Raw genomic sequence first — 24,269 nt, 5'->3', positions numbered from 1 at the left:
AAAACAAAACAAAAAGCAGTGTTTTCACTATGAGCTAGACGGATGTGGGGCAATCACCACCTTCAGCAAAAAAGCAGGCAGATACTTGAATCCTATCCTCCAAATCCGACATGGACTTAACAGCCCCCAAAACTCCAATCCTAATTTGATCATTTTCTCCTTAAAATTTTCTATTAGCACCACGCTGCATTTCTGGAATCCCCCGCTACCCATGCGCAAGACCACTACCATGGATTTATTAGCTGAGCCCCCGGACAGTGGATGTGACCTTGGAGTCAGAAGACCCAGGTTTAAATCTCAATCTTGTCACCCACTAGAAAAGTGACTCTGCCCAGTTGCTTGACCCCCGTGCACCGCAACACTGCTCTTCTGTCAAATGGGAGGAACACACCAAACTTCAGGTGGTGGTGGTGATTCGATGACATTAGCTATGGGAAAGTGCCCTGCATGTAAAAGAGCTCATAAATATGTATTATCTTGAATATACACATCTGCTATATTTAAATGATTATTCATGACAATTCATGTTCATAGTGCTTTAAATGAAACCTTGAATATTCACTGACAAAAAGGTCTTACTCTTAGCAAGAGCTGTTTGTCCTACCAGACTATGAATGACACTTCAAGGAATACTAATAGTACTAACAGCAATAATAAGAGTAATTATAGTAAGCAAAATCTTATAGTAAGAAAAAGTCTTGAGAAAAATTCTCTTCTACTATGCCATCTCTTCATCTTTTTAACTGCTCCCACTCTCCTAACTATACAGAAAAATTTATCTATACTAAGAATTATTAAATTGGAGTTCCCATTCTGGTTCAGCATGTTAAGGACTTGTGGTAAATCCCTGGCCTTGCACAGTGGGTTAAGGATCTGGCATTGCTGCAAGCTGCAGTATGGCTTGGATCCGGTGTTGCTGTGGCTGTGGTGGAGGCCTGCAGCTGCAGCTCTGATTCCATTCCTAGCCCAGGAACTTCCATTTGCAGCAGGCACAGCCTTGCAATCCACAGGCATCCTGATATTTACCGACATTTAGTGATATCTAGTTCTGTCAGCCTAAACACAATGGGGGCAACTCTCCCTAGTTCTCCCTAAAATTGAAAACAAGAGGGGAAAGCATTTGGAAAATGTGACCCAGAAACAGAAAAGCCAATCTGGGGTAACGACCAGCAATGGTGTGGATCTGGCCACAGAGAAAAAGCCTGTAGGTGAAAAGGGTCTGACATAGCACTTAACTTTACAAAGCGGACTTGGAGCTGAAAAGCGAATAGGGTACAAAATGCTTACAGTTGGCCCTCTCTATCCATGGCTCCCACATTTGCGGATTCAACCATTTGCTGATCCAGAGACAAGGAATCCCGTGTGTCCCAAGGCTGGATTCTACTGGAAACCATGTTTACAGGGCAAAACACGTCTAAGTGGGTTTATAAATGTTCCTAGTTCTACCATCAGATAAAGGATGCTATTACTTGAGCCTAGAACCAGTGTCTGTGCTCAAAATGAAAGTAAGAAGTTTTCTGCAGTAAATTTGCAGCTTCCTCTCTGGGTTTTGTTTGTTTGTTTGTTTTTCCAAGAAGCCTAGACAAGAGAGATGGAACTAATTAGCTCATAGAAAAAAATAAAGTGCTTTCACTGCCTGCTGTAACTAACTTGTGTTGGCTTCCAAAACTCTGAGAACCAAGTACAGAAAAAAAATGCCATGTGAAGAAAGTTTTAAGTTTTTTAAAAAGTGGTGAAAAAAACAACAACAACAACAGATGTCGGGTTAACAAATAATCAACTGAAACATTTTTCTACTATATAATTTTCTTGTCTTGCATACAACAGGCTTTACTTTTTCTTGGGAATTCATTGTCAAAAGTGTATGATGATGACTTTTTCAACAGATGATTGGAAAAGTCTGGGGTCAGAATGAAAACACATATATCTTATTTAAAAGTCTTACCTCAAATTCATTTTTAGGAGTTGGAAGGAAATAGTCTAACATGGCTTAAAATAAGCTTTCTCCATACTTGAGTTCATGGTATCTCAATTTTTCTAGGCATGTAGGTTCTTAGCCTTTTTTTTTTAGGACCATACCCACAGCATACAGAAGTTCCCAGACTAGGGGTCTAATTGGAGCTACAGCTGCTGGCCTACGCCATAGCCATGCAGGATCCGATCCCCATTTGCGACCTACACCACAGCTCACAGCTATGCCAGATCCTTAACCCACTGAGCAAGGCCAGGGATCAACCCGCAACCTCATGGTTCCTAGTGGGATTCATTTCCACTGCACCACGATGGAAACTCCAGGTTCTTAGTCTTATTCTCAGAATTTTTGGACTTAAAATTCAATAGACTGAAAATTGCAGCATTCAAAAAACGTTTACCTCCAAATTTTCAAGCAAAGAATTTCCTCATTAGGGCACACAGTTATGTTTCAAATCTCATAGATCTCAGAAATAATTATTACTAGGAATCCTATTAAATTCCTTGGAACTCTCTCTTTAATATTTCCTTAGGAGTTCCTGTTGTGGCTTGGCAGGTTAAGAACCCAATATGGTGTCCTTGAGGACACAGGTTCGATTCCTGGCCTCACTCAGTAGGTTAAGGATCCAGCATGGCCACAAGGTCTCAGATGGGGCTCAGATCTGGCATTTCCAGCTCTGATTCAACCCCTGGCCAGGGAACTTCCATATGCCACAGTTGTGGCCATAAAAAGAAAAATTCCTTTTTTTAAAAAAAAAGGCAGTTATTAGTATGGCAGGTGTTTATGTTTTCCTTACTTATGTTTTAAGTAAGCTGTAAAACTAATCACTACTTGTTCACATAAGTATAAAAAAAGAAATACGGAGGATTTAAAAAATAATAATAATAATAATAATGTGAGGAATTCCCTGGCACAGCTGAAACAAATTCGATTAGGAACCATGAGGTTGCAGGTTCGATCCCTGGCCTCGCTCAGTGGGTTAAGGATCTGGTGTTGCCGTGAGCTGTGGTGTAGGTCGCAGATGGGGATCAGATCCTGTGTGGCTGTGGCTGCGGCATAGGCTGATGGCTGCAGCTCCAATTCGACCCCTAGCCTGTGAACCTCCATATGCTGTGGGTATGGCCCTAAAAAGCAAAAAAATTGAAATAATAAAAATGTGAATAAATTTTACATTAGAAAAATTGCAAAAAAAAAAAAAAGTTTAGGGGCAGAGGACCTTCTTTCAACTTTCACTGCTTTCTGAAACAGGACATACAAATACAGCCAAGAAAGCAGACCATTCTTGCCAAAGTTTCTCCTTGGGCCCCAGAGTGATTCATCCTAAGAACGCAACCCTGGGTTCCCAGAGATTCCCTCTGAAAGCTAGATCCAGCATCCCTTTCAAGCCTCTCTTTTCCTACAAGAACAGTCTGGCCCACCCGCCTGGCCATTATTTTTACTATCACAACTGGGTTGTATCAGAAATAGACTTGCGGAATTCCCGTCATGGTTTGGTGATTAACAAACCCGACTAGGATCCATGAGAATGTGGGTTTGATCCCTGGCCTTGCTCAGTGGGTTAAGGATCCGGCGTTGCCGTGAGCTATGGTGTAGGTTGCAGACACAGCTGCAGCTCCGATTCACCCCTAGCCTGGGAACCTCCATATGCTGCGGGTGTGACCCTAAAAAGATTTTTTAAAAAAAGAAAAGAAATGAAAAAAAGGAATAAGACTTTCGATGCTTAAAAGGCGTTCAAGGAAACCTAAGAGCTATGTGGTCTATAGCGCCGTGGAGGTGAGTATGACACTTCTGAGAGCTAGTTCGGTGCGCACAGACACGCTTCCGATGGAAGGGGAAGTTCCTCTTCTTTTCAAAAGCCCAAGAATAGAACTGCTTTCCTGGCCCAGATCAGTAGAGAACAGCAAGGCAGACACCAGAGGCTGTGACGCACAGCACCGCCAGAGGCAGGGTGCTGTGGCCTACAGTCCTTCCCCGTGACAATAAGCCTAGCAGCCAGTTTCTGCAAAGCTTGGCAGAGGGAAAAGAAGGCCTCTTTAGAAAAACAGTTGGCAAAACACTGAAGATAAAGGACACTCTCAGAAAATGCAAAATTACAGACTCAGTCATTGTCTCGACTACATCCCCTGGGTACATCCTTTGTGTGACGGGGGGCGGGGGGGGGGGCGCTAGTCTAGACCCCCGTCTCTGCACTGGACATCCTGTAACCAAATGGCCCTCCAGGCTTCCTCCTTCCTTCATCACACGCAATGGTGGGGTCACAGACGGAAAAGTCAACCTACACAATGCTGACAGGATGTCTCCTTTATTGCATAAAGTTTATGACTTGGGATCTGAGTTGAAACTCATGCTCTACTACTCATTGTCTTGCGTCATTTGAGGTACTTAACCTATCAAGGCTTCTGCTCATAGACAGCACTGATGCAAGAGAAGCCCAGCAGGTCAAGCCTCAGCACAGAGCCCGACACACATGGTCCCAGCTGACCTTGATGCTGCTGCAACTATTGGCATCACCGCCCCATTGCTGCAGCCCTGTGTCCCGTTACACCTGGCATGTGCTTCCATCTCAACTACAACACATTCTTGTGCTTCTGTGCTTGCAAACCTATCTTCGAGTGTAAGCTCCCTCAAGGGCAGGACTTGCTCTCTGTTCTCAACATCAAGCATGCACACGCATGCACACACACGTGGTTAACAGATGTCTACAGACCAAACCTGTGATTAAATGAACACTCTGATCACTTTCATGTCTTGTTTCTATAGAATCCCCATTAAAAAAAAAAAAAAAAAAAAAAAACCAAGCCTTTCCCCCAGTGTTGTTAGAGGTGGATAACCACACTAGAGGAATGGAACCTGATGACTACATGAAGCTTCTGCAGGGTACCAGTCTGCTGAAACAAAGATCCCTTGGTCTGGGTGAGTCTGTGGAAACCTAAGCTCCCTAACCCAATGCTCTGAGCTAACTCCCCTCTCGATGGGGCAAGAAAACTGGGCTCCAGTTTTCTGAGAAGGTGTAGAACCAAACTCTGTTTTGGCAAAGGTAAGCATGCTTTCCCTCTTGCATGAGATCAGTGGTGCCTCTGCAGCAGCAGGGCCACAATATTGATCCCAGGCTGGGCTCAGTGGGTTAAGGATCTGGCATTGCTGTAGCTGTGGCTTAGGTCACAACCCTGGCTTGGATTCGAGTTCTAGCCTGAGAACTCCATATGCTGTGGGGTGGCCAAAAAAAAAAGAAAAAAAAATGTAGTCAGGACCAAAATAAGAATTCAGAAAAAGAACAATTTTCGTGCAGTGAGCAAGCACCGGGTTCAAAGGCTCCAGAGCTCATGGCAAACACTGCCAGGCAGAGGCTGCGCCACACTCTCCCTGCAGCCTTGGCCCAAAGCATCCTTTCCCTCTGCTTCCCAAAGCCAACCTGCTCCATCCTGACCTGAGGATAGCCCTCTGTGTTCATAGTTTTGGAGGGAGAAATAAAGATTCCTGAATCAGGGTCAATCTGTGAAGGATCTCCCCAGACCTTTCACAGACGCAAGATCACTGCTAGGAAATACCCCCCAGTGAATCACTGGAACAGCAGAGACTCAAGACAACCAACTGTGCAGGTCTTACACACACACCAGACTGGCCACAGGGCACAAACTCAACTTCTTTCAGAAGGATAATTGAAGGCAAAAGAAAAAGCAAACATTAATTCTGTTCTGTGTGTGTACAGTTTCCATCTGCAAGGAAAAGATTATTCAAAAACAAGCTCGTGTTTCAGTGACTTTCAAGGCGCTGCCACGTGAAAGGGGAGCCAAAACAAATCTCCAACCCGCTCTCCCAAAGTTCAAGCCTTTGAAACACCCTGACCTGACCAGTTTTAAGACTGGCATTTCCAAGTTTCCACCCCAAGAACCTTTTTTTTTTTTTTCCCCTCAAACCTCTAAATAAAATCTGTGATAGCATTTAACGTCATGATTATACCCAAGGCAGGTGACAGCCCAACAGGACCGGCTGGGGACAAAGGCAAGAGGGTCTACAAATTGTGGGTTAGAACAAATAAAGCAGCAGAGGAAGAGCTGTCTCTTTGAAAGTGGCTAGGAAAGCAAGTCTTAACAGTGCTCCTCACAAGGGGAAAAAAAAATGTGTCACTCTTCGGTGTGAAAAATGTTAAACTAGATTTTTTGTGATCATTTCATAACGTATACAAATAGTGAAGCTATTATGTCAATAGCTGAAGCTAATATGTCAATTACAGCTCAGTACCAAAAAAAAGAAGAAGAGGGTTAAAAAAAAAAAAAAAAAGGTGGGGGTGGGGAAGAGAGAAAGAAAGAGCAGGACAGAAACAAAGCCATGTCCTGGGAACCCTGGGAAAGTGCACACACAAAGGGCAGCAAGGAGAGAGGAGGAGCCACAGCAGGGCAGGCTGATTAGCTGGAGGATCAGCCCCAGGAAAAGCCAAGAGAAATAAGCAGAAAGGACAGCAAGAATCGGAAACTCACCCAGGGTCAAAGGGCAGGCTGGATCGTCAGGGGAAGCAATCAAATACCAAGGGCAGATGGAGATCAGAGCATCAAGGCAAAACGTCCCTAAGACACCTGAAACCACCGATTGCCAGGAGGGAGCTGGGTGGTGGCAACTGACTAGGAGCCAGAGGGGCAGCACAGCAAAGAGAAAACAAAGGGTCCTAAAAGGAGAGGGCTGCCCAAGTCTGGGGCTGGGGTGCTAGTTAAGAGTTATGTGGGGAGAAGTTCCCCATGTGGCGCAGTGGTTAACGAATCCGACTAGGAACCATGAGGTTGTGGGTTCGATCCCTGGCCTTGCTCAGTGAGTTAAGAATCCAGCGTTACCGTGAACTGTGGTCTGGCTCAGATCCCGTGTTGCTGTGACTCTGGCGTAGGCCGGCGGCTACAGCTCCGATTCGACCCCTAGCCTGGGAACCTCCATATGCAGTCCTAAAAGACAAATAAACAAACAAACAAACAGGGGGGAAAAAAGGGGTAGCAATTGCCCTTGAGAGCCAAGACTTGAAAACCCAACGACCTAAGTGAACATCTGTCCTGTGCAGCGAAATGCAGTAAGGAAGAAGGTTGTCCCCAGGGAAAGAACCCAGGGACCACCACTGCAGTCAGAGCAAACACAGAGACTCAGGAAGGAGGTGACTCACCCTCTACTTTTGTATAAGTTGACCCTTCCAAGACTGGATTGGTAATAGCGCTGAATTTTGAGGCAGGACCTTGTGGTTCCCATCCTAAACCCAGGAGAGGTTCTGAACTGCAGAGCCCCATTTCTCTTGGGTAAAATAGAGCCCCCGGGTCACCAGCCCTGAGAATCGAGTTCTTAGGAGCCTCCAGAGAAAGTGGCAGCAGAACCGAATGAAAGCTGAAACGCTGTCCCATTCTAAGATCCCCGAGTAAAGGGGATGAGGCAAAAGACACGCGGATGTGGCCATGGAGCCCAGAAGGGGATTAAAGGGCTTAGAACTGTAGGTCTAACTCAGCAGCTCTGGGTCACTGGGAGAGCGGAAGCCACGGCAGTTTCCAGCACAAGAGCCCCTAAAAGTTGTAGACAAGTCAAAATCAGAAGGTTTTAAACACGTCCAAGGTGGTTAAGGTTTATTTTATAACCTCTTCTAGAACCAAAGGATGGAGGCAGACTTGATTCCAAGAGAGGCTCGATTTATCTTGTAGGTACAAGGGAGCATCCATTGACTGCCACTCACAGCAATTAGGAGGCAAAATGCTTTTAAGGGCTGGGCAGGAGTTGGGGGACAGGGAGGCTCAGACAGAGGTGTCTATAAGCACATGCAAGACTTTCTCTTGTTAGTACGCATATCAAAATTTGATAAACCTTTTAATGCCTTTTCCATCCATCTTCCTGCATCCAGATCCCTCTTCCTCCTGGAATTCTATTGGCCTATCAACTTGCTCCACTGACTTTATTTGAGCAGACAGAATGACCACACCAATGCGATTACACAAAAAGCTGCCTAAAGAAGGACCTTCACCAACAAGATGCTGCCTCCCTCACATTGCACTTGTTTGGTCTGTTGTTTCTGAACTGTTAGTCCATCCAGGACTGAGCCCAAGCCCTCACTCATCCTTCAAGCTCTCCAGGCTGGCCGGTAAATACTCAACCTAAGACGTGCTGCCTTAAACCAAAGAGCCTAATTGTCTTGGAAAAGTAACAACATCTCCTCACAGATAAGATAAAGGGAGTGGGCAGAGCATCCCCTGGCTCTAACAAATGCAAAATACCCTAATCTGAAAACAAAAGAGCACTGTCTTGAACGCACATTTGTAACTTTTCTACCTTTCAGGCCACAGAACGATGCATAGGATTAAACCTGATGAACAAGGCAATTTGAAAAAACACTTCGTTTTCCTAGGAGACCCATTCCTTTGTTAGTCAATGAAGTACAAAAGCAGCCTAGGTTTTAAGAATGGGAAAAAAAAAAAAAAAAAAAAAAACTATATACAGGCTGGTTCTCCTCAAAAAAATTGGATTCGGAAAAAAATGTTAATTCTGACATTTCCTTTGAAACCTCCCCAGAGACACTCTCTCTGGGGAATAACATAGACAGAACAGAAACAAACCCGACTCTTGACAAAGGCTACAGTTTAACAAAGGCAGCTGTGGATTTTTACCTTCCTTGGTTACTGCGCCCAGGCAAGCAAATGTAAGTACAGTTGCCCCGGCAGCTGGCAAGTTCTCTCCCAAGGGCGAAGAAGTTGGGGGACAGCTGGGGAATGCAAGCTGCTATGTGATCCAAAATAACGCCCGCCTGTTCATCTTCCCCCTACAATGGAAGCGACAGCCCAGCGCAGGTCTGGCGCATGCCCTACAGCTGCTTCTTTCTTCCTCCCTGGAAGCTCAACAAGTCGCTACACATGAAGGCGAGATGCACAAAAGGGGAGGGGGGGTAGGGAAAACAAACAAACAAACAAACAAAAACACGCCCTATTAACCCTTTGCGAGCCATCCCTTGGTTACCTGTGCAGCTCATTTTGCCTCCTGGGAAGAAAGCTGCCTTTCACACCCAAATGAAAAAATCTACCCATAGCTTTAAAGGGCATGCCCTCCCCAGGCTCCATGCCTTGCCATTTCTGGGTGACAACTTTCACGATCTGGTGGCATTTAATGACCCGATCGGGTTTCCAATGCTTCAGCTCAGGATGATGATTTAAAAGATAAATGGAAAAGCAAACCAAGATCTAGGGCCAGGAGTCTTTGATCAACAACTTGGCATAGTCTGTTTAAAAATAACTATTTTGGAGTTCCCTGGTGGCTCAGTGGGTTAAGGATCTGGTGTTGTCACTGCTGTGGCTTGCTTGGGTCACTGTTGTAGCTTGGGTTCCAACCTTGGCCCCGGGGAATTTTGTATGCCGTGGGCACAAACAGTTAAAATTTTTAAAAATTAAATAATAGGAGTTCCCACTATGGTACAGTGGGTTAAGAATCTGAATGCAGTGGCTCAGGTCACTGGGGAGGTGCAAGTTCAATTCCCCGCCCAGCGCAGTGGGTGAAAGGATCAGGTGTTGCCGCAGCTGTGGCATAAGTCACAGCTGTGGCTCAGAGTCAATCTCTGGCCCAGAAACTTCCATATGCTGTGGGTGGGGCCATAAAATAAAACAAATAAAAATAACTATTTCTCCACCTGCATATGTTAAATTGAAAAGCTTCTAAGTTTTTTTTTTTTTAACATATGAAATAGCTATCCTGGTTGTTCACTGGCTTTTTAGCTTAATTAGACACAGCCAGACCTCTCTGTCACCTTCCAAAAGTTAGTTTGGCAATTTTCAGATCCTACCTAGTTGATCAGATTTGAACAAATGGTTCTGAAATGTTATTTCAAACTCTCCACCCCCGCTCCCATCAATTTGGTGGCTCATCTTCAAACAGACTCCAGAAAACAGTCTATTTTCCAAGAAATGGACCAGCCCAGCACCATCTTTACAGACACAGGTATTTTCTTTGGTGTTATAAATGGCTAGTGAAGGAACCAAGGGAAGACCTGCTTTCTTCTCTCGAGCTTGTTTGCGTTTTTAAGTTTCATCATCTTGGGTCTTAGGACACTGGCTTCAAATTTAAAGGAAAGAGAAATGGCTGGAGGGCTGGCCACAAAATTACACAGTAGCCAAACAACTAGGAAAGCCCTACAGTTCCAGAGACCCTGGTCAATTCCTTGGGCAACTAGATAAAGTTTTCCATCACTACCAACCGCTGCCCCCAAGCCCAACACACACACACACACACCCCACTTGTTAACAAGAAAGAAGAATTGCTAAGTGCACCACCTTGCCATATGCACAAAGAAGTTCATATCAAGTTCAACTATCAACTATTTTACCTCTTTAGACATGGTAAGAGAAGAAAGATTCTGTTCTTAAGCATCATCATGATTAGTTAACACTTACTCAGTGGTTACTACAGTGCTACTAGGCTCTGTGCTAAGAATTTTATATGAATGATCAACTTGAACCCTCCAGGCTTGGAAGCAGGAGATGCTGCTCTTATCCCTGCCCTAAAAGAGGAAACTGAAGCGCAGAGAAGCTGAGCAACTTGCCCACATCTATAAACGGTGGAGGCGGCTTTCGAAGCCTGCCATTCTGACTTTGGAAGCTTGCCTTTCCTCACCCTGCCTCGCTGTCTCCACAGCTGGCACTGCGCTAGGACATTCTGAGTCATGACCATCATTCCAGGCTTTCAAACAACATCTTCAGACAACACATTTTCAGTACCTTCACGACACCACCACCAGCCCATATTATAAACTTGAGCTCCAAGAGGCCTGAAGATGTGGAGATGTTGAGATGCCCGAAGGGAAGTTTAGTTTTGACCCCAGCAGGTGGTTAATTAAGGTTGGCTAAGTGCAACCAGACTTCAAGGCAGACTTTGCTTCATTTTAAACACGTGTTCAGCACCATGGCAAAGTCACACAGCTTAACAGGGTAGGCACTACTGCAGGGAGGGTCAATAGAGCCCCGAGCTTTGTAGAGTTCCTGACCCCAGACCCACCTGCCTGAAAAGACATCCCACAAAGCAAAGGACAGCTGTTGCTAACTCTCTGTAGAGCTGTCAGATAATGCTAAGCGCTTTCATTGTTTTCTTATTCGTAAAGCTTTAAATGCAGAGCTGGTTTAGTTGAGGCCCTGTCCCCCACACAGCCACAGGTGGAAAGTCCATTTAGCCCTAATAACTGACACAATCAAACCAAACCTGGGCTTACAGCATGTACTCGTCAGTCAGCATCCCTAAAACCTCCTCGGGAACATCCTTTGGCACTGAACCTGGGATGACCCCACAGTACCCTTTGGAGCAAGACAGAACTCTTGGTCCTGGGAACCTTTTAAGCCTATTCTCCATCTGTGAAATAGAAATAACCAGCCCTGGAGGAGGCTGGGAGGTTTAAAAGAGAATGGCGAAGATCCTTCCCAAGTGGATGTAAGATTCTCTCAAGCAGAAGGCCTTTCCGGACTTCAGAAGAAGGGAGTAGCGGCAGATAAGATAAGAAAACGTGAATTCTATCTCCCTTGATTACCGAGGGATAAGGTTTCACACCGGCGCGCAGTGCCCTGGGCTCCACAGCAGCACCTCCGCTGGCGTCCAGCTCTCGGAAATCATCTGTCGCGAGGTGGAGATGCTTGCTGCCCCTACCATTTCAATGACAGACTTGCGCCTGAGTCTAGGGGTCTGCATAGAGTTACTATAACCTGGGGGGGGGGTGGGGGGGGGAGTGGGGGACAAGGAGCTCTCTTCTTCCTCCCCGCGGTCCTCTCCCCTTCTGCGGAACTTCCAATTGCAACAAACTGTCAAGACTTGACCGCAGCTGTAAAGCCAACGCCAGAAGCGCTTAACCCCGCACCTGACCCAGATTGCGGCCTGGACTGGAGCCGCCCAATGCTAACTCACAGTAATGCAATTACCGCCTTCTGGAGCTCCCCAGGAGTTGCCGGCGCGGCCACCGCTGTCACCCCGGGACTAAACCCCTCCCTTCCGGGAGCCCGCGAGGAGGGGCGTGGCCCAGAGGGCCGACAAGGCGCGCCGCACGGGGACCTCCCACCCGCGGGGGCCCGGCGGGGGCGCGCCCCTGGGAGCTGGAGGAGGCGCGCTGGGGCCGCTGCAGCTCTCGCTACTCTCCCCGGCGCTGGGGAGGGGAGGCTGGCGGTGTCGCAGTTCTGAGCACACGCGTGCCCCTCCCCGGGCCGCCCCTTCCCCGCCCCTCCTCCCCGCCTAACGGGCCGCCCAGCTAACTTCCCGAAACTCCGCGGAGGGAAATCCTGACCCGGCCGGTACCTCCGGGCGACGCGCGCCCGGGCGCGCCGGGGACGGAAGTGGGTGGGAGCGGCGACCGCGCCGCGCCTTTGTTGCTGCTTGGGGCCCCGCGGCCCCCGGGAGCGCCCAAACGCGGCGGACGGGGGATCGGCCGACCCTCCCTGCCCGCAGCCCGTGGCAGCACCGCCCTGAGCCCGAGTCTAACTGACCCACCTCTGGCCCCCTGCCTAGTGTCCGCCTGCCGGAGCCCTGCGCGGCCGATCCCTGCCTTCGGCGACCGTGCGGAGGGACGCTCCTCACCTTATGAGCTTTCCCCAGACCTCCGGGGGCACAATCGCCGCTCCCCGCCCGACAGCGGCTGGGCAGCCCGACTCTCAACGGCGCCACGGCCACTCCCTGCCTCCTTTCAGAGAGCGAGGACCGGGTCCCCCTCCCGGGATGATTCACAGCTCCTCACCTGGAGCTTCGCTCGAGTCCCCTCCCCTCCGCCGGCCCGCGCGACGATCGGGAGTGGGCGCCCTCTGCCGGGCCACCCGGCCGGAGCTCCCAGGGCCGGAGTGGCTCCGGAACTTGAAGCCAGCAGGAGCAGGGACCCCCACGCCTCCCGCCGCGACCACTACGCTGGCGAACGGGCCAGCGCGCCGAGACCATCCTGGCCGCCAAGCCCGCGCTGAGCCCGACCCTGGGCCAAGAGGACCAGAGCTGTCTCCGCTCCCCGGGGCCACTGCGCGCCTGGAGTCGACCCACTCGCGGACCGGCCGGTCCAGCCCTGCCCGCGGGAAGCGTCCCCAGGAAATTGCCACCAATTGCGTGCCAGTTTAAAAACCCTGGAAAGTCAGTTTCAATGTGTGAAAACAAAGTTTGGGTCCTGATTTCCAGTAGCCCCTTTCTGCCAGAATTAAAGGGACGGAGGGGAGGGCAGTTGTCTGTCACACCCCTGGCTCCCGAAACTTGGAAGACGCTTGAGGCGGGACAGTCGCAGCCCCAGAGGAGCCCAAGGTCGGCCGGCGTGTCGCTCCCCAGCCGGGGGGAGTGCCTGTCTAATGACTCGCTCTTTCGCCAGAGTAAACACACTTCCAGCAGGTGAGCCTACCTCCCCCCCCCCCCCCGCCTCTACCCTGCCCCAGGTCCTGGAAGCAACTCTGGAAGGAGACCAGCAGGGGAGAGGACACCCACGCGCGACAGTACGAGTTTCCACGCGCGCTCCGACTTCCCGACGCATTTACCTACCCCTTGTGCTCTTCCACCTGCCGGCCGCCCGCCGACTCACAGTTCCCCTCGGCGGCGAGGCGCACACACCTCCCCGAGCAAGCTGACTCTCGGCGAGGAGCCCCGGAGAGTCTGTCCCGCCCCCGTCGCCGCAGCTGCCGGAGCAGACAAGTTGCAAGGCGGGTCAGGCCGAGCCCGAGCGGACGCCTCCTTCCCCGAGTGCGGGCGCGCGAGTCCCGGCGCGGTGGGCGGGCGCCGGGTATTAATTGTAGGGCCCCCGGGCGCTCTGAGTGGTTCGGACCGCGGGCCAGGCCGGCGGGGCCGGCGCGACCCACCCCCTCGGCGCGCACCCGCCTGGCTCGAGGACGCGCACGCGCGCACGCGCCCGGCTGCTCCCGGGCCCCCTGGGCTCGCCGAGCTCCCTGTTCCAGTCCCTCAGCTGCAGCAAGGCCCGAGGGGCGCCGCAGACCTTAGAGACCCCGGTCAGGCACTGTGAATATCCAGCCCTTCCAGGGACAAAACCCATCAAAATGTGTGCGAACGTTGTAGTCGCAGGGGCTCGGGGCCACTGGTCAAGCAGATCGTCCTGTGGCCACTCACAGCCATGAAAAAGTCTGGTCACCCTCCGAACTGCCCGTCTTGACAGGGGACCGTCCCCTCTGTCGGTGGTTCTCACACTTTACACTTCTGCTAATCAGAATCCCTCGCCAAACCCCCGAGATTTGTTTAAAACACAGATTGCGAGCCCCACCCCACTGTCTGCTTCTTTAACCTGCCTGGCCCAGAACTTGGCGTTTCTAACAAGTTTCCAGGTGATGCTGAGACAGTGGTGATGATGAAATGAGTTAAGGTTGGTGAAGTACTTGGTAATCTGCGAGGCAGTAAATAAACTTATGAAATTCACTTGTGCTTCTTGTCTGTTTCACTAGTGTTCACATTTACATTCCCTCCAGCTACTGCTTTTTTTCCTCCCACTGTTAGATTCTCATTTTAACTCCTGAGGATGCATCAAGCGGATCCATACCTGCTCCCATCTGAAGAATGAAAAGGGAGTGTGTTAGTTTCCTAAGGCAGCCTTCACCACCTACCCTGCAGACCTGGAGGCCTAGACCACAGAATATCTTCTCACCCATCTGGAGGCTGGAAATCAGGCGTCAGGAGGGTTGTTTCTTCTGAGGCCTCTCTCCTTGGCTTATGGATGGCTGCCTTTCTTCTGTGTGTCTCTGTCCTAATCTCTTTTTAAGACCCCAGTCATGCTGGATTATAGCCCACCCATTAAAGACTTCATTTTCACTAAGTTACCTCTTTGAAGATCCTATCTCCAAATCCAATCACATCCTGAGGTTCTGGGAGTTAGGGCTTCAACAGACGAATTGGGCAGAGGAGACGGGGGCAACTCGGCCCATAACAGCTTTACTGCCCCCAAGATCCCAGAGCAGCTTCTGGGCTCAGCCTTCCCCAATCTCTACTCCATCCTTGTGCCCTCCCCTGGAGCTGGCTCGCATGTGGACTGACAAACACAAACCCTTAAAGTGCTGTGACTCACAGCTGGAAGGACTTAAAATCCAGCTCAGGGTCCTTGAGAATATGATCAGCACAACACTCCAATGTGTGAAAAGAATCTATGAGAAATTCGGAACCCCAGCAGACCTTTCAGAACTGGCCCTTTACAGTTTGTTAATGACGAAGTAGAGAAGCAGCCTTACCTCTGCCCTGCCCTCGTGGGAGCTATGCCCTCTGCCTGGTACCTGTGCCGTCTCTGGAAAGTTCAAGAAGGAGGGTCTGTGTTGAACACATGCAATAAAGACGCTTCCTTCCTCCTGCTATCTGGGAGAGTGCTGGCAGCGTTTAAGCTAGGGAGGCCGGAGGAGGCAGAGACTAGAGCTGTTTACACTGATCCCAGGCTAACCAGAGACAGCTGATCTTCAGCAAATCAGTAATAGCCCTGAATTAAGGATCCTCCCAAAGCCTCATTCCCAATCCCCTGCTGGTCCTGTCTTTACTTTGTGGCTTCAGCTAACACCAGGCGAGACTCTCCCCAATCTCCAGATCCAAGTAGCTACTAAATCAGCACTCCAGACTCAGTATATCCATCATAGAACTCTTTCCCCCAAACGTTGTCTCCCCACCTGCATCCTCTATCTGAGTGACTGGCAAAGGTGCACATCCCATTCAATCCACCTGCTACTGTGTCTTGGATGCCTCACAGCAGCCCCTTTGCTTCTCCATACCCATCACTACTACCCAGGCCAAAGCCCTTTGTGCCGTTTCTCCTGTTTTTTTTTTTTTTTCCCTGCTTTTTAGGGCTGCACCCACAGCATATGGAGATTCCCAGGCTAGGGGTCAAACTGAAGCTGTAGCTGTAAGCCTACACCACAGCTCATGGCAACGCTGGATCCTTAACCCACTGAGCCTGGCCGGGGATAGAACCTGTGTCCTCATGGATACTAGTCAGATTCATTTCCCCTGAGCCACAATGGGAACGCCTCTCCTTGGGTGTTCAATACCAGCCTCCTAACTAGACCACTGCCACAGCATCCTTTTGGCCAGCATCCTCCATACTGCATCCTTGGGTATCTTTCAGAAGCAGAAACCTAGTTATCCTGTGCCCTTTTTTAACCCCTCAATGGATTCCTTTTGTTTCAGGAACGAATTTAAGCACCTTTGCTTGCCTCCTTCTGGAGGCTCATCTCTAACCATTTCCCCATCTGTGCCTTTCATTGGAGCCAAAGGGACCACTCCCAATGCCGGCAGATTCAAGATGGTCCATGTTCTTGGAACACAAATACCCAGCACTCTCTTCATCTAGGGAGATGGTATCACCTCTTCCAGCCTCCTCCAGAGAGTTGCCAGGTCTAGGAAGCCCACCCACCCCTTCCTGAATGAGGTGTCCTTGTGCTGCTCTTTCTGCACCCTGGGCACATCTCAACCATAGCACTTAGAGCGCTGGCCATCATTCCTGGGTCAACCTTCTGCATCTTCCAGCAAACCCTGAGGTCCCAGAGGATAAGAGCCTTAACCATTTTTGTAAGTTTGAAGTCTAGGCTGGACTGGATGCTCAAAAAGAAGTTCACTTTAAGGAATGGACTGATTCCTAGAAATTCAGAAGATTTAGTCAAATTTGGCATCTGCTAGCAAGTACTTTATCTGGAGCAATCTTCACTTTTTCTGACAATATTTATAAGCATGCTCCCTTAAGCTGCTTCCTATTGAATTATAGGTTTATCTTTTAGAATCTCTAGTTAACTTCTATGCTTCCTAAATTCCCAGGGTGCCTTAGGGTTTTTCAAGCTGCTGGTCATGAAATCAGCTTTGTGAGTAAAGATAGGCATTTAAAAAAAAATTTTTTTTTGGTCTTTTGTCATTTTAGGGCCTCACCCGTGGCATATGGAGGTTTCCAGGCTAGGGGTCTAATCAGAGCCATAGCTGCCAGCCTACACCAGAGCCACCGCAATGCCAAATCGGAGCCACGTCACAACCTACACCACAGCTTATGGCAATGCTGGATCCTTAATCCATTGAGCGAGTCCAGGGATCGAACCCGCACCGTCATGGTTCCTAGTGGGATTCATTTCTGCTGTGCCATGATGGGAACTCCAAGATAAGCATTTTTTAAAACGAAACAGAATTAGAGCATAGGGAACAATATACAGTCACTTGGGATAGACCATGATGGAAGCTAATATAAGAAAGGGAATGTGTGTCTCTATATACATGTGGGGGCGGGTGTGTGTGTATGTCTGGGTCACTTTGCTGTACAACAGAAAGTTGCACAGCAATGTATATCAATGATACTTCAATAAAATTTTAAAAAATTAGAATGAAAAATACTCATGTGGAACTCTATTCAATATCCTATGATAAACCATAATGGAAAAGATTATTGTGAAAAGAATGTATGTATAATTGAATCACTCAGCTGTACAGCAGAAATTAAACAACTTTGTAAATCAACTCGACTTCAAGAAAAAAAATACTTGTGCGCATCCTGCCAAGTCAGAGTCTGTACTATTTTCATGAAACTTTTGTTAACTATAATTGTGAGGTGTGTGTGTGTGTGTGTGTGTGTGTGTGTGTGTGTGTGTGTGTGCATGCGTACAGGGTTGTGTGTCTTCAAATTTATTTCTTCCGGTGGGTCACAGTTATAAGCTGGAGTGACACTATCTTAGGTAGGGCTGGAGTCATACTCACTAGAAGACACATGTTTATAGAGATGCTGGAATGGGGTTCATTTCAGCAGAGAACATTTTCTGGAAAGAAACTCTGAGTCAGAGGTTTCATGGAGAGTTGGCAGAGTGGGCAATAAAACACAGGGTTCCCTCTGTACACAGTAGGTGCCCCATAAGTGCTTTTATTGACTGGTGTCTGCCTGGAGATATGTGTGGGAAGTTCTCTTGGCTGGAGTCTGTCAGAGAGTAATAAGAAATCAGATCAGTGACATGGAGCTGAGGAAGGTGGCCTGGGTTGTCGCCAGACATGGCCGGTGTGCCCTGAAGTTTCCAAACAGGAGCAGGAGGCTGACATGGATTTCCTAATCTGGTTTCCATCACGCAGGTTCCAAGATCGAATGCTCTGAAGCTGACTTTTGCTGAAATAAAATTACCACTTTCTCCAGGTTAGAGCTGGAGATGTACGCGCACAAAGCGAGGAGTTTGAATGAAAAGCTGAATTTTCTAATCGCTGATAGCCGACTGTCTGGAAAGCCTATGGAGAGAAGAGCTGGAACGAGATGGGATTATGTAACAACGAGAAATAACAAGTGGCCCTTGTAAAACTACAACCTTGAGAGTTCTGCCAACTATTTCCATCCATATTAAATGCCTTTAGCCGAGGAACCTAGATCCAGCCCACAAATATTTAGAAGGCAATGTTCTCAATCCCTAGACGAAAGTTTAGAATCTGAAAAAGAAGGTTGACATATAAATACAGAATACATATTAGTGTTACTATTTTTTTTTCATTGATTAAGTCGTTCTGATGTGGGCAGATTAGAGGAATAAAAACTTGGGTCAGGGGAACAGAGACAAGATTTGGGGAAAGGAGTTAATTTTCTTAAAAAATTTTAGACATTTTTTTTTATTGAGGTAATGTTGATTTATAATATTTGGTAAGTTTCATGTCTGCATTCTGGGTCTATTTCTCTAGACCCTGCAGAGGGCTCACCATCAAAAGATTAGTTTCCATCCATCATGGTACAGCTCTACATCCCTTTTACCACCTTCCCCTCTGTTTTCTGGTTTTACAAGTTTGTTTTCATTTGGTTTGTCCATTTATTTATTTACTTATTTTTATTAAAGTATAGTAGATTTACAGTGTTGTGTCTATTTTGGCTGTACAGCATAGTGACTCAGTCATTCATGTATATACATTCTTTTTCTCATACTATCTTCCATCGGGTATGTCCATTTATTTTGTTTTGCTTGTTTTTCATCCACAAATGAGTGAAATCATACAGAATTTAGACAAGAATTTTAAAGAGACAAATACGGTGGTCCAGAGAAAGCCAAAATTATACTGAAAAAAGAAATCCTAGAAGGCAATTCCTCAATTCTCTTGCTGCTTTAGAAAGACGCTTGGCCATGAATGTTACGAATTGCATTTTAAATTTGAAAGGTGGACAAAATCTGAAAGAAATCAGACTGTGGCAGCATGAGTTTGAACACAACATGAAAATGGGTTCCAGATTCTTCTTCTCCTTCAACTTTTGAAAACATACACGCACACACAACAGGATGGGTTGGCCAAAAAAAATGTGGTTTCAGAAAATTCCTGGGGACTGAAATATCCTTTGATATTTATTTATAATACTGGCCATGTCTCAACCATCTAAACTAACTAGATGGGTGTCAGTTGATTTTTTTTCCCCTAAATATGGAGAAAATTCTTTGGCCATATTTCACCCTCCATTCTTCTTTTTTTTTGTCTTTTTTTAGGTCCACACCTGCAGCATATGGAGGTTCCCAGGCTAGGGGTCATATTGGAGCTGTAGCCGCCAGCCTATGCCACAGACACATCAATGTCAAATCTGAGCTGCATCTGCAACCTACGCCACAGCTCACAGCAACGATGAATCCTTAACCCACTAAGTGGGGCCAGGGATCAAACCTGCATCCTGGGAGTTCCCTTCGCGGCTCAGCGGTTAACAAACCTGACTAGGATCCATGAGGTTGCAGGTTTGATCCCTGGTCTTGCTCAGTGGGTTAAGTATCTGGCGTTGCAGTGAGCTGTGGTGTAGCTTGCAGACACGGCTCAGATCCCATGTTGCTATGGCTGTGGTGTAGGCCGGTGGCTACAGTTCCGATTCGACCCCTAGCCTGGGAACCTTCATATGCTTCAGGAGTGGCCCTAGAAAAGGCAAAAACACAAAACAAACAAAAAAACCCTGCATCCTTACGGTTATTGGATTTGTTTCCACTGATCCATAGTGGGAACTCCACTGCTCCATTCTTTATTCTCTGTAATTTTACAAGTAATAAACCGTTCTTTAATACCTTGAATACTAGCAGTAGTTTGGCAGCCGAGAGGAATATATAACTGAAGGTACTAATAAAAAATGAAAATATGGGTGGAACAGAACCAGCTCCATAGAAGTTGGTCATCTCCTTCAAAGCAGCTGCTGAAGGAGGCTGTGCAGTTACTTCCTTAATGCTGCTGCCTCTTTGGCAACTGCCAACTTTCTCTGGCTATTAAAATGGGTAGTAAACCTTCATTCATGGTGTATCTGACTTTTGCCCTCTCGCTACCTCTCCTGTCACTTCCTTCTTCAGCCCCCTGCTGGCCTTGGACCATTTTCCAACTGAGAACTGTATTTACTAGCCTTTTTTTTTTTTTTTTTTTTTTTTTTTTGGTCTTTTTAGGGCTGCTCCCCTGGCATATAGAAGTTCCCAGGCTAGGGATGGAATTGGAGCCCACAGCTGCCAGCCTACACCACAGCCACACCAACATGGGATCCAAGCCATGTCTGTAACCTACAGCACTTAACCCACTCACTGAGGCCAGGACTCAAACCCATGGCCTTGTGGATACTAGTTGGTTTCGTTACTGCTGCGTCACAACAGGAACTCCTGTATTTACTTGCTTCTTCATTCTCTGAGGTTTACAGAGCCAGACTGCTTAGGTTCAAAGCTGAGTTACTTGGGGCCAGTTATTCAACCTCTCTGTTCCTCAGTTTCCTTAACTATAAACGGAGTAATGGAGTTCCCGTGGTGGCGCAGTGGTTAATGAATCTGACTAGGAACCATGAGGTTGTGGGTTCGATCCCTGGCCTTGCTCAGTGGGTTAAGGACCTGGCATTGCCGTGAGCTGTGGTGAAGTTTGCAGACACAGCTCGGATCCCAAGTTGCTGTGGCTCTGGCGTAGGCCAGTGGCTATAGCTCTGATTAGACCCCTAGCCTGGGAACCTCCATATGCTGTGGGAGCAGCCCAAGAAATGGAAAAAAGACAAAGAATAAATAAATAAATAAATAATTTATTTGTACAACTATAAATGTAATAAAATTCATTGAGAAATTTTTAAAAGAGTTGTTTTTGTTTGTTTGTTTTGTTTTTTGTTTTGCTTTTTAGGGCCACGCTGACAGCATATGGAGGTTTCCAAGCTGGGGTAGAATCGAAGGCCAGCCTACACCACAGCCACAGCAATGCTGGATCCTTAACCCACTGAGCGAGGCCAGGGATCAAAACTGCAACCTCATGGTTCCTAGTTGGATTCATTTCTGCTATGCCACAATGGGAACTCCAAGAGTACCCCTTTCTGAGGACTTTTACAAAGAATTTAGAAGATGGAACCCAGGAGAGATTAACATCCAAAATATATAAATAGCTCATATAATTCAATATCGAAAAACCAAATAACCTAAAGAAAAATGAGCAGAAGACCTAAATAGACATCTCTCCAAAGAAGGCATAGGCATATGAAAAGATGTTCAACATCGCTAATTATTAGAGAAATGCAAATCCAAACTACAATGAGGTACCACCTCACACCAGTTAGAATGGCCATCATTAAAAAACCCTACAAACAGTAAATGCTGGAGAGGGTGTGGAGAAAAGGGAACCCTCCTACACGGTTGGTGGGAATGTAGATTGGTACAGCGTCCATGGAGGAGAGTATGGAGGTTCCTTAAAAAATTAAAAATAGGAGTTCCCATTGTAGCTCAGCAGTAATGAAACCAACTAGGATACATGAGGATATGGGTTTGATCCTTGGTATTGCTCAGTGGATTAAGGATCCAGCACTGTCGTGAGCTGCTGTATAGGCTGCAGACATGGCTTGGATCCTGAGTTGCTGTGGCTGTGGTGTAGGCCGGCAGCTGCAGCTCCAATTCGACCCCTAGCCTGGGAACCTCCATATGCCACTGTGTGGCCCTAAAAAGACAAAAATAAAATAAAATAAAATAAAATAAAAATAGAACTACTCTGAGTTTCCTTTCTGAGTAACACCTAGGATCCTGAGAGTTGTTTAAATAATACTCTGCCCCCCACATCAATGGACCCCCTCAGGGTAGCCTTCAAATCTGATCTTCACAACCTCCAACTTCTAGACATACCAGGGGCTGGAGTGAGGACCCAAGCAGAGGCACCAAAACAGAGCTGCCAAGGGGTACCAACAGGGGGTTAAGTCATGACAGAGGCACAGAAACTAGCCAGTGAAGAATGACAAGAAAGAAAACTTTCCTTGAGGAGTTCCCATCGTGGCACAGTGGTTAACAAATCCAACTAGTCACCATGAGGTTGTGGGTTCGATCCCTGGCCTTGCTCAGTGGGTTGGGGATCCGGCGTTGCTGTGAGCTGTGCTGTAGGTCACAGACTTGGCTCGGATCCCGCTTTGCTGTGGCTCTGGTGTAAGCTGGCAGCTGCAGCTCCGATTGGATCCCTAGCCTGGGAAGCTCCATAAGCCGCGAGAACAGCCCTAAAAAAGACAAAAAAAAAAAAAAAAAAAAAAAAAAAAAAGGAGTTCCCATCCTGACTCAGTAGGTTAAAAATCTGAGTAGCCTCTATGAGGATGGGGGTTCAATCCCTGGCCTTGCTCAGTGAATTAAGGCTCTAGCATTGCTGCAATTTATGGCATAGGTCACAAATGCAGCTCTGGTTTGAGCCCTAGCCCAGAAACTTCCATATGCCACATGTGTGACCCTCAAAAAAAAATTTAAAAATCCGGTCTTATTATGGCCAAAAAACACATGAAAAGATGTTCAACATCACTCATTATTAGAGAAATGCAAATCAAAACCACTATGCGGTACCACTTTACACCAGCCAGAATGGCCATCATCAAAAAGTCTAAAAACAGTAAGTGCTGGAGAGGGTGTGGAGAAAAAGGAACCCTATGACACTGTTGGTGGGATTATCAATTGGTGCAACCACTGTGGAAGCAGTATGGAGATTCCTCAGAAAACTAAAAATAGAACTCCCATTTGGTCCAGAAATCCCACTCCTGGGCATCTATCCAGAGAAACCATGATTTGCAAAGACACATGTACTCCAGTGTTCATTGCAGCACTATATGCAATAGCCAAGACATGGAAACAACTTCAATGTCCATTGACAGAGGAGTGGATCAAGAAGATGTGGTGTATATACACAATGGAATATTACTCAGCCATTAAAAGGAGTGAAATACCAGCATTTTTAGCAACATGGATGGACGTAGAAATTATCATGCTAAGTGAAGACAGCCATACAATGAGACACCAACATCAAATGCTTTCACTGACATGTGGAATCTGAAAAAAGGACAGACGGGAACTTCTTTGCAGAACAGATGCTGACTCACAGACATTGAAAAACTTATGGTCTCCGGAGGAGACAGTTTGGGGGGTGGGGGGATGTGCTTGGGCTGTGGGATGGAAATCCTGTGAAACCAGATTGTTATGATCATTATACAACTAAGGATGTGATAAATTCATTTGAGTAATAAAAAAAAATAAAGTTCCAGAACAAAAACAACAACAAAAAAACGGATCTTATTAAAAAAATAAATAAATAATTTAAAAAAAAAAGAAAAGAGTACCCCAGAGTGACTGAAACTGACCAGGACATTGTGGGGCTCCTGGGCACACAAGCCTTTCTGTGTCCCTCATTTCTTTTTAAGGAATAAACTTCAGTCTCCAGGACCTCCCCAGAGTTCCAAAGGACAAGTTCAAACAGTCACTAATCAGGGAAGGGGAGGGATGCAGAGACCAGGGAGGAGCAGTCAAGAGACTATAGGGCAGCCTTGGGGCAGGTCCTAGTCCCTCCTCAAGGAACAGTATCTTTGAGCTCTGCCGGGGAACTGAAACCCACAACAAATGGAAGATGTTAATGAAGCATTCTTTTTTTTTTTTTTTTCATTTTTTTTCCTGTCTTTTTTTTTTTTTTTTTTTTTTAAATTTTAGGGCTTTATCTGTGGCATGTGGAGGTTCCCAGGCTAGGGGTCTAATCAGAGCTGCAGCTGCCGGCCTATGGCAGAGCCACAGCAACATGGGATCCGAGCCGCATCTGCAACCTGCGCCACAGCTCATGGCAACGCCAGATCCTTAACCCACTAAGCGAGGCCAGGGATCAAACCTGTGTCTTCATGGATGCTAATCGGATTCGTTTCTGCTGAGTCTTGAAGGGAACTCCTAATGAAGCATTCTTTATTCCTGAAAGACCATCAGACCACTGAACACCAGCTTTGAAAACAATGCCAGCTTGCCTCTACCCTGATCCTTATCTGCAGCCCTATTTTTCACTCCCCAAACTATGAAACCACCTTCTAATCTCTCCTAAGGGGGCACAGTCTTTGAGGCATTAGCTTTCTGTGACCCTCCTTTGCCCGGCAAAGTAATAAAGCCATCTTTTTCTCCTTCACCCCAAA

General features: G+C 47.2%; 2 protein-coding genes across 37 annotated transcripts in view; one reads left to right on the top strand and one right to left on the bottom strand.

Moving 5' to 3' along the window:
• SVIL (supervillin) overlaps window positions 1-13,670 on the bottom strand; it is a 285,309-nt gene extending 271,639 nt beyond the window's left edge. For 20 of the 36 annotated variants that reach the window (XM_021064753.2, XM_084980005.1, XM_021064767.2 and 17 more), the window contains exon 1: window positions 13,454-13,670. The gene's annotated coding sequence lies outside the window, so the exon portion shown is untranslated. Of the gene's footprint in view, window positions 1-12,523; window positions 12,706-13,453 lie in introns of those variants that run through there. The other 16 variants (XM_021064754.2, XM_084980006.1, XM_084980010.1 and 13 more) reach the window with 1 other exon arrangement.
• LOC146399485 (uncharacterized) lies at window positions 12,014-15,252 on the top strand. The gene is made up of 2 exons (XM_084980186.1): window positions 12,014-13,306; window positions 14,414-15,252. The coding sequence occupies exon 1, from the start codon at window positions 12,527-12,529 to the stop codon at window positions 13,043-13,045; it is 519 nt and encodes a 172-aa protein (XP_084836312.1). The 5' UTR covers window positions 12,014-12,526; the 3' UTR covers window positions 13,046-13,306; window positions 14,414-15,252.
• Window positions 15,253-24,269: the final 9,017 nt, after the last annotated feature.

This window comes from Sus scrofa, chromosome 10, assembly GCF_054392235.1.
Source record: "Sus scrofa isolate SSC_HxYL_T2T_F1_AM1 chromosome 10, Sscrofa_HxYL_maternal_Yorkshire_Landrace_v2.0, whole genome shotgun sequence".
Taxonomy (NCBI): domain Eukaryota; kingdom Metazoa; phylum Chordata; class Mammalia; order Artiodactyla; family Suidae; genus Sus; species Sus scrofa.
This window is presented reverse-complemented; position numbering and strand designations above follow the sequence as displayed.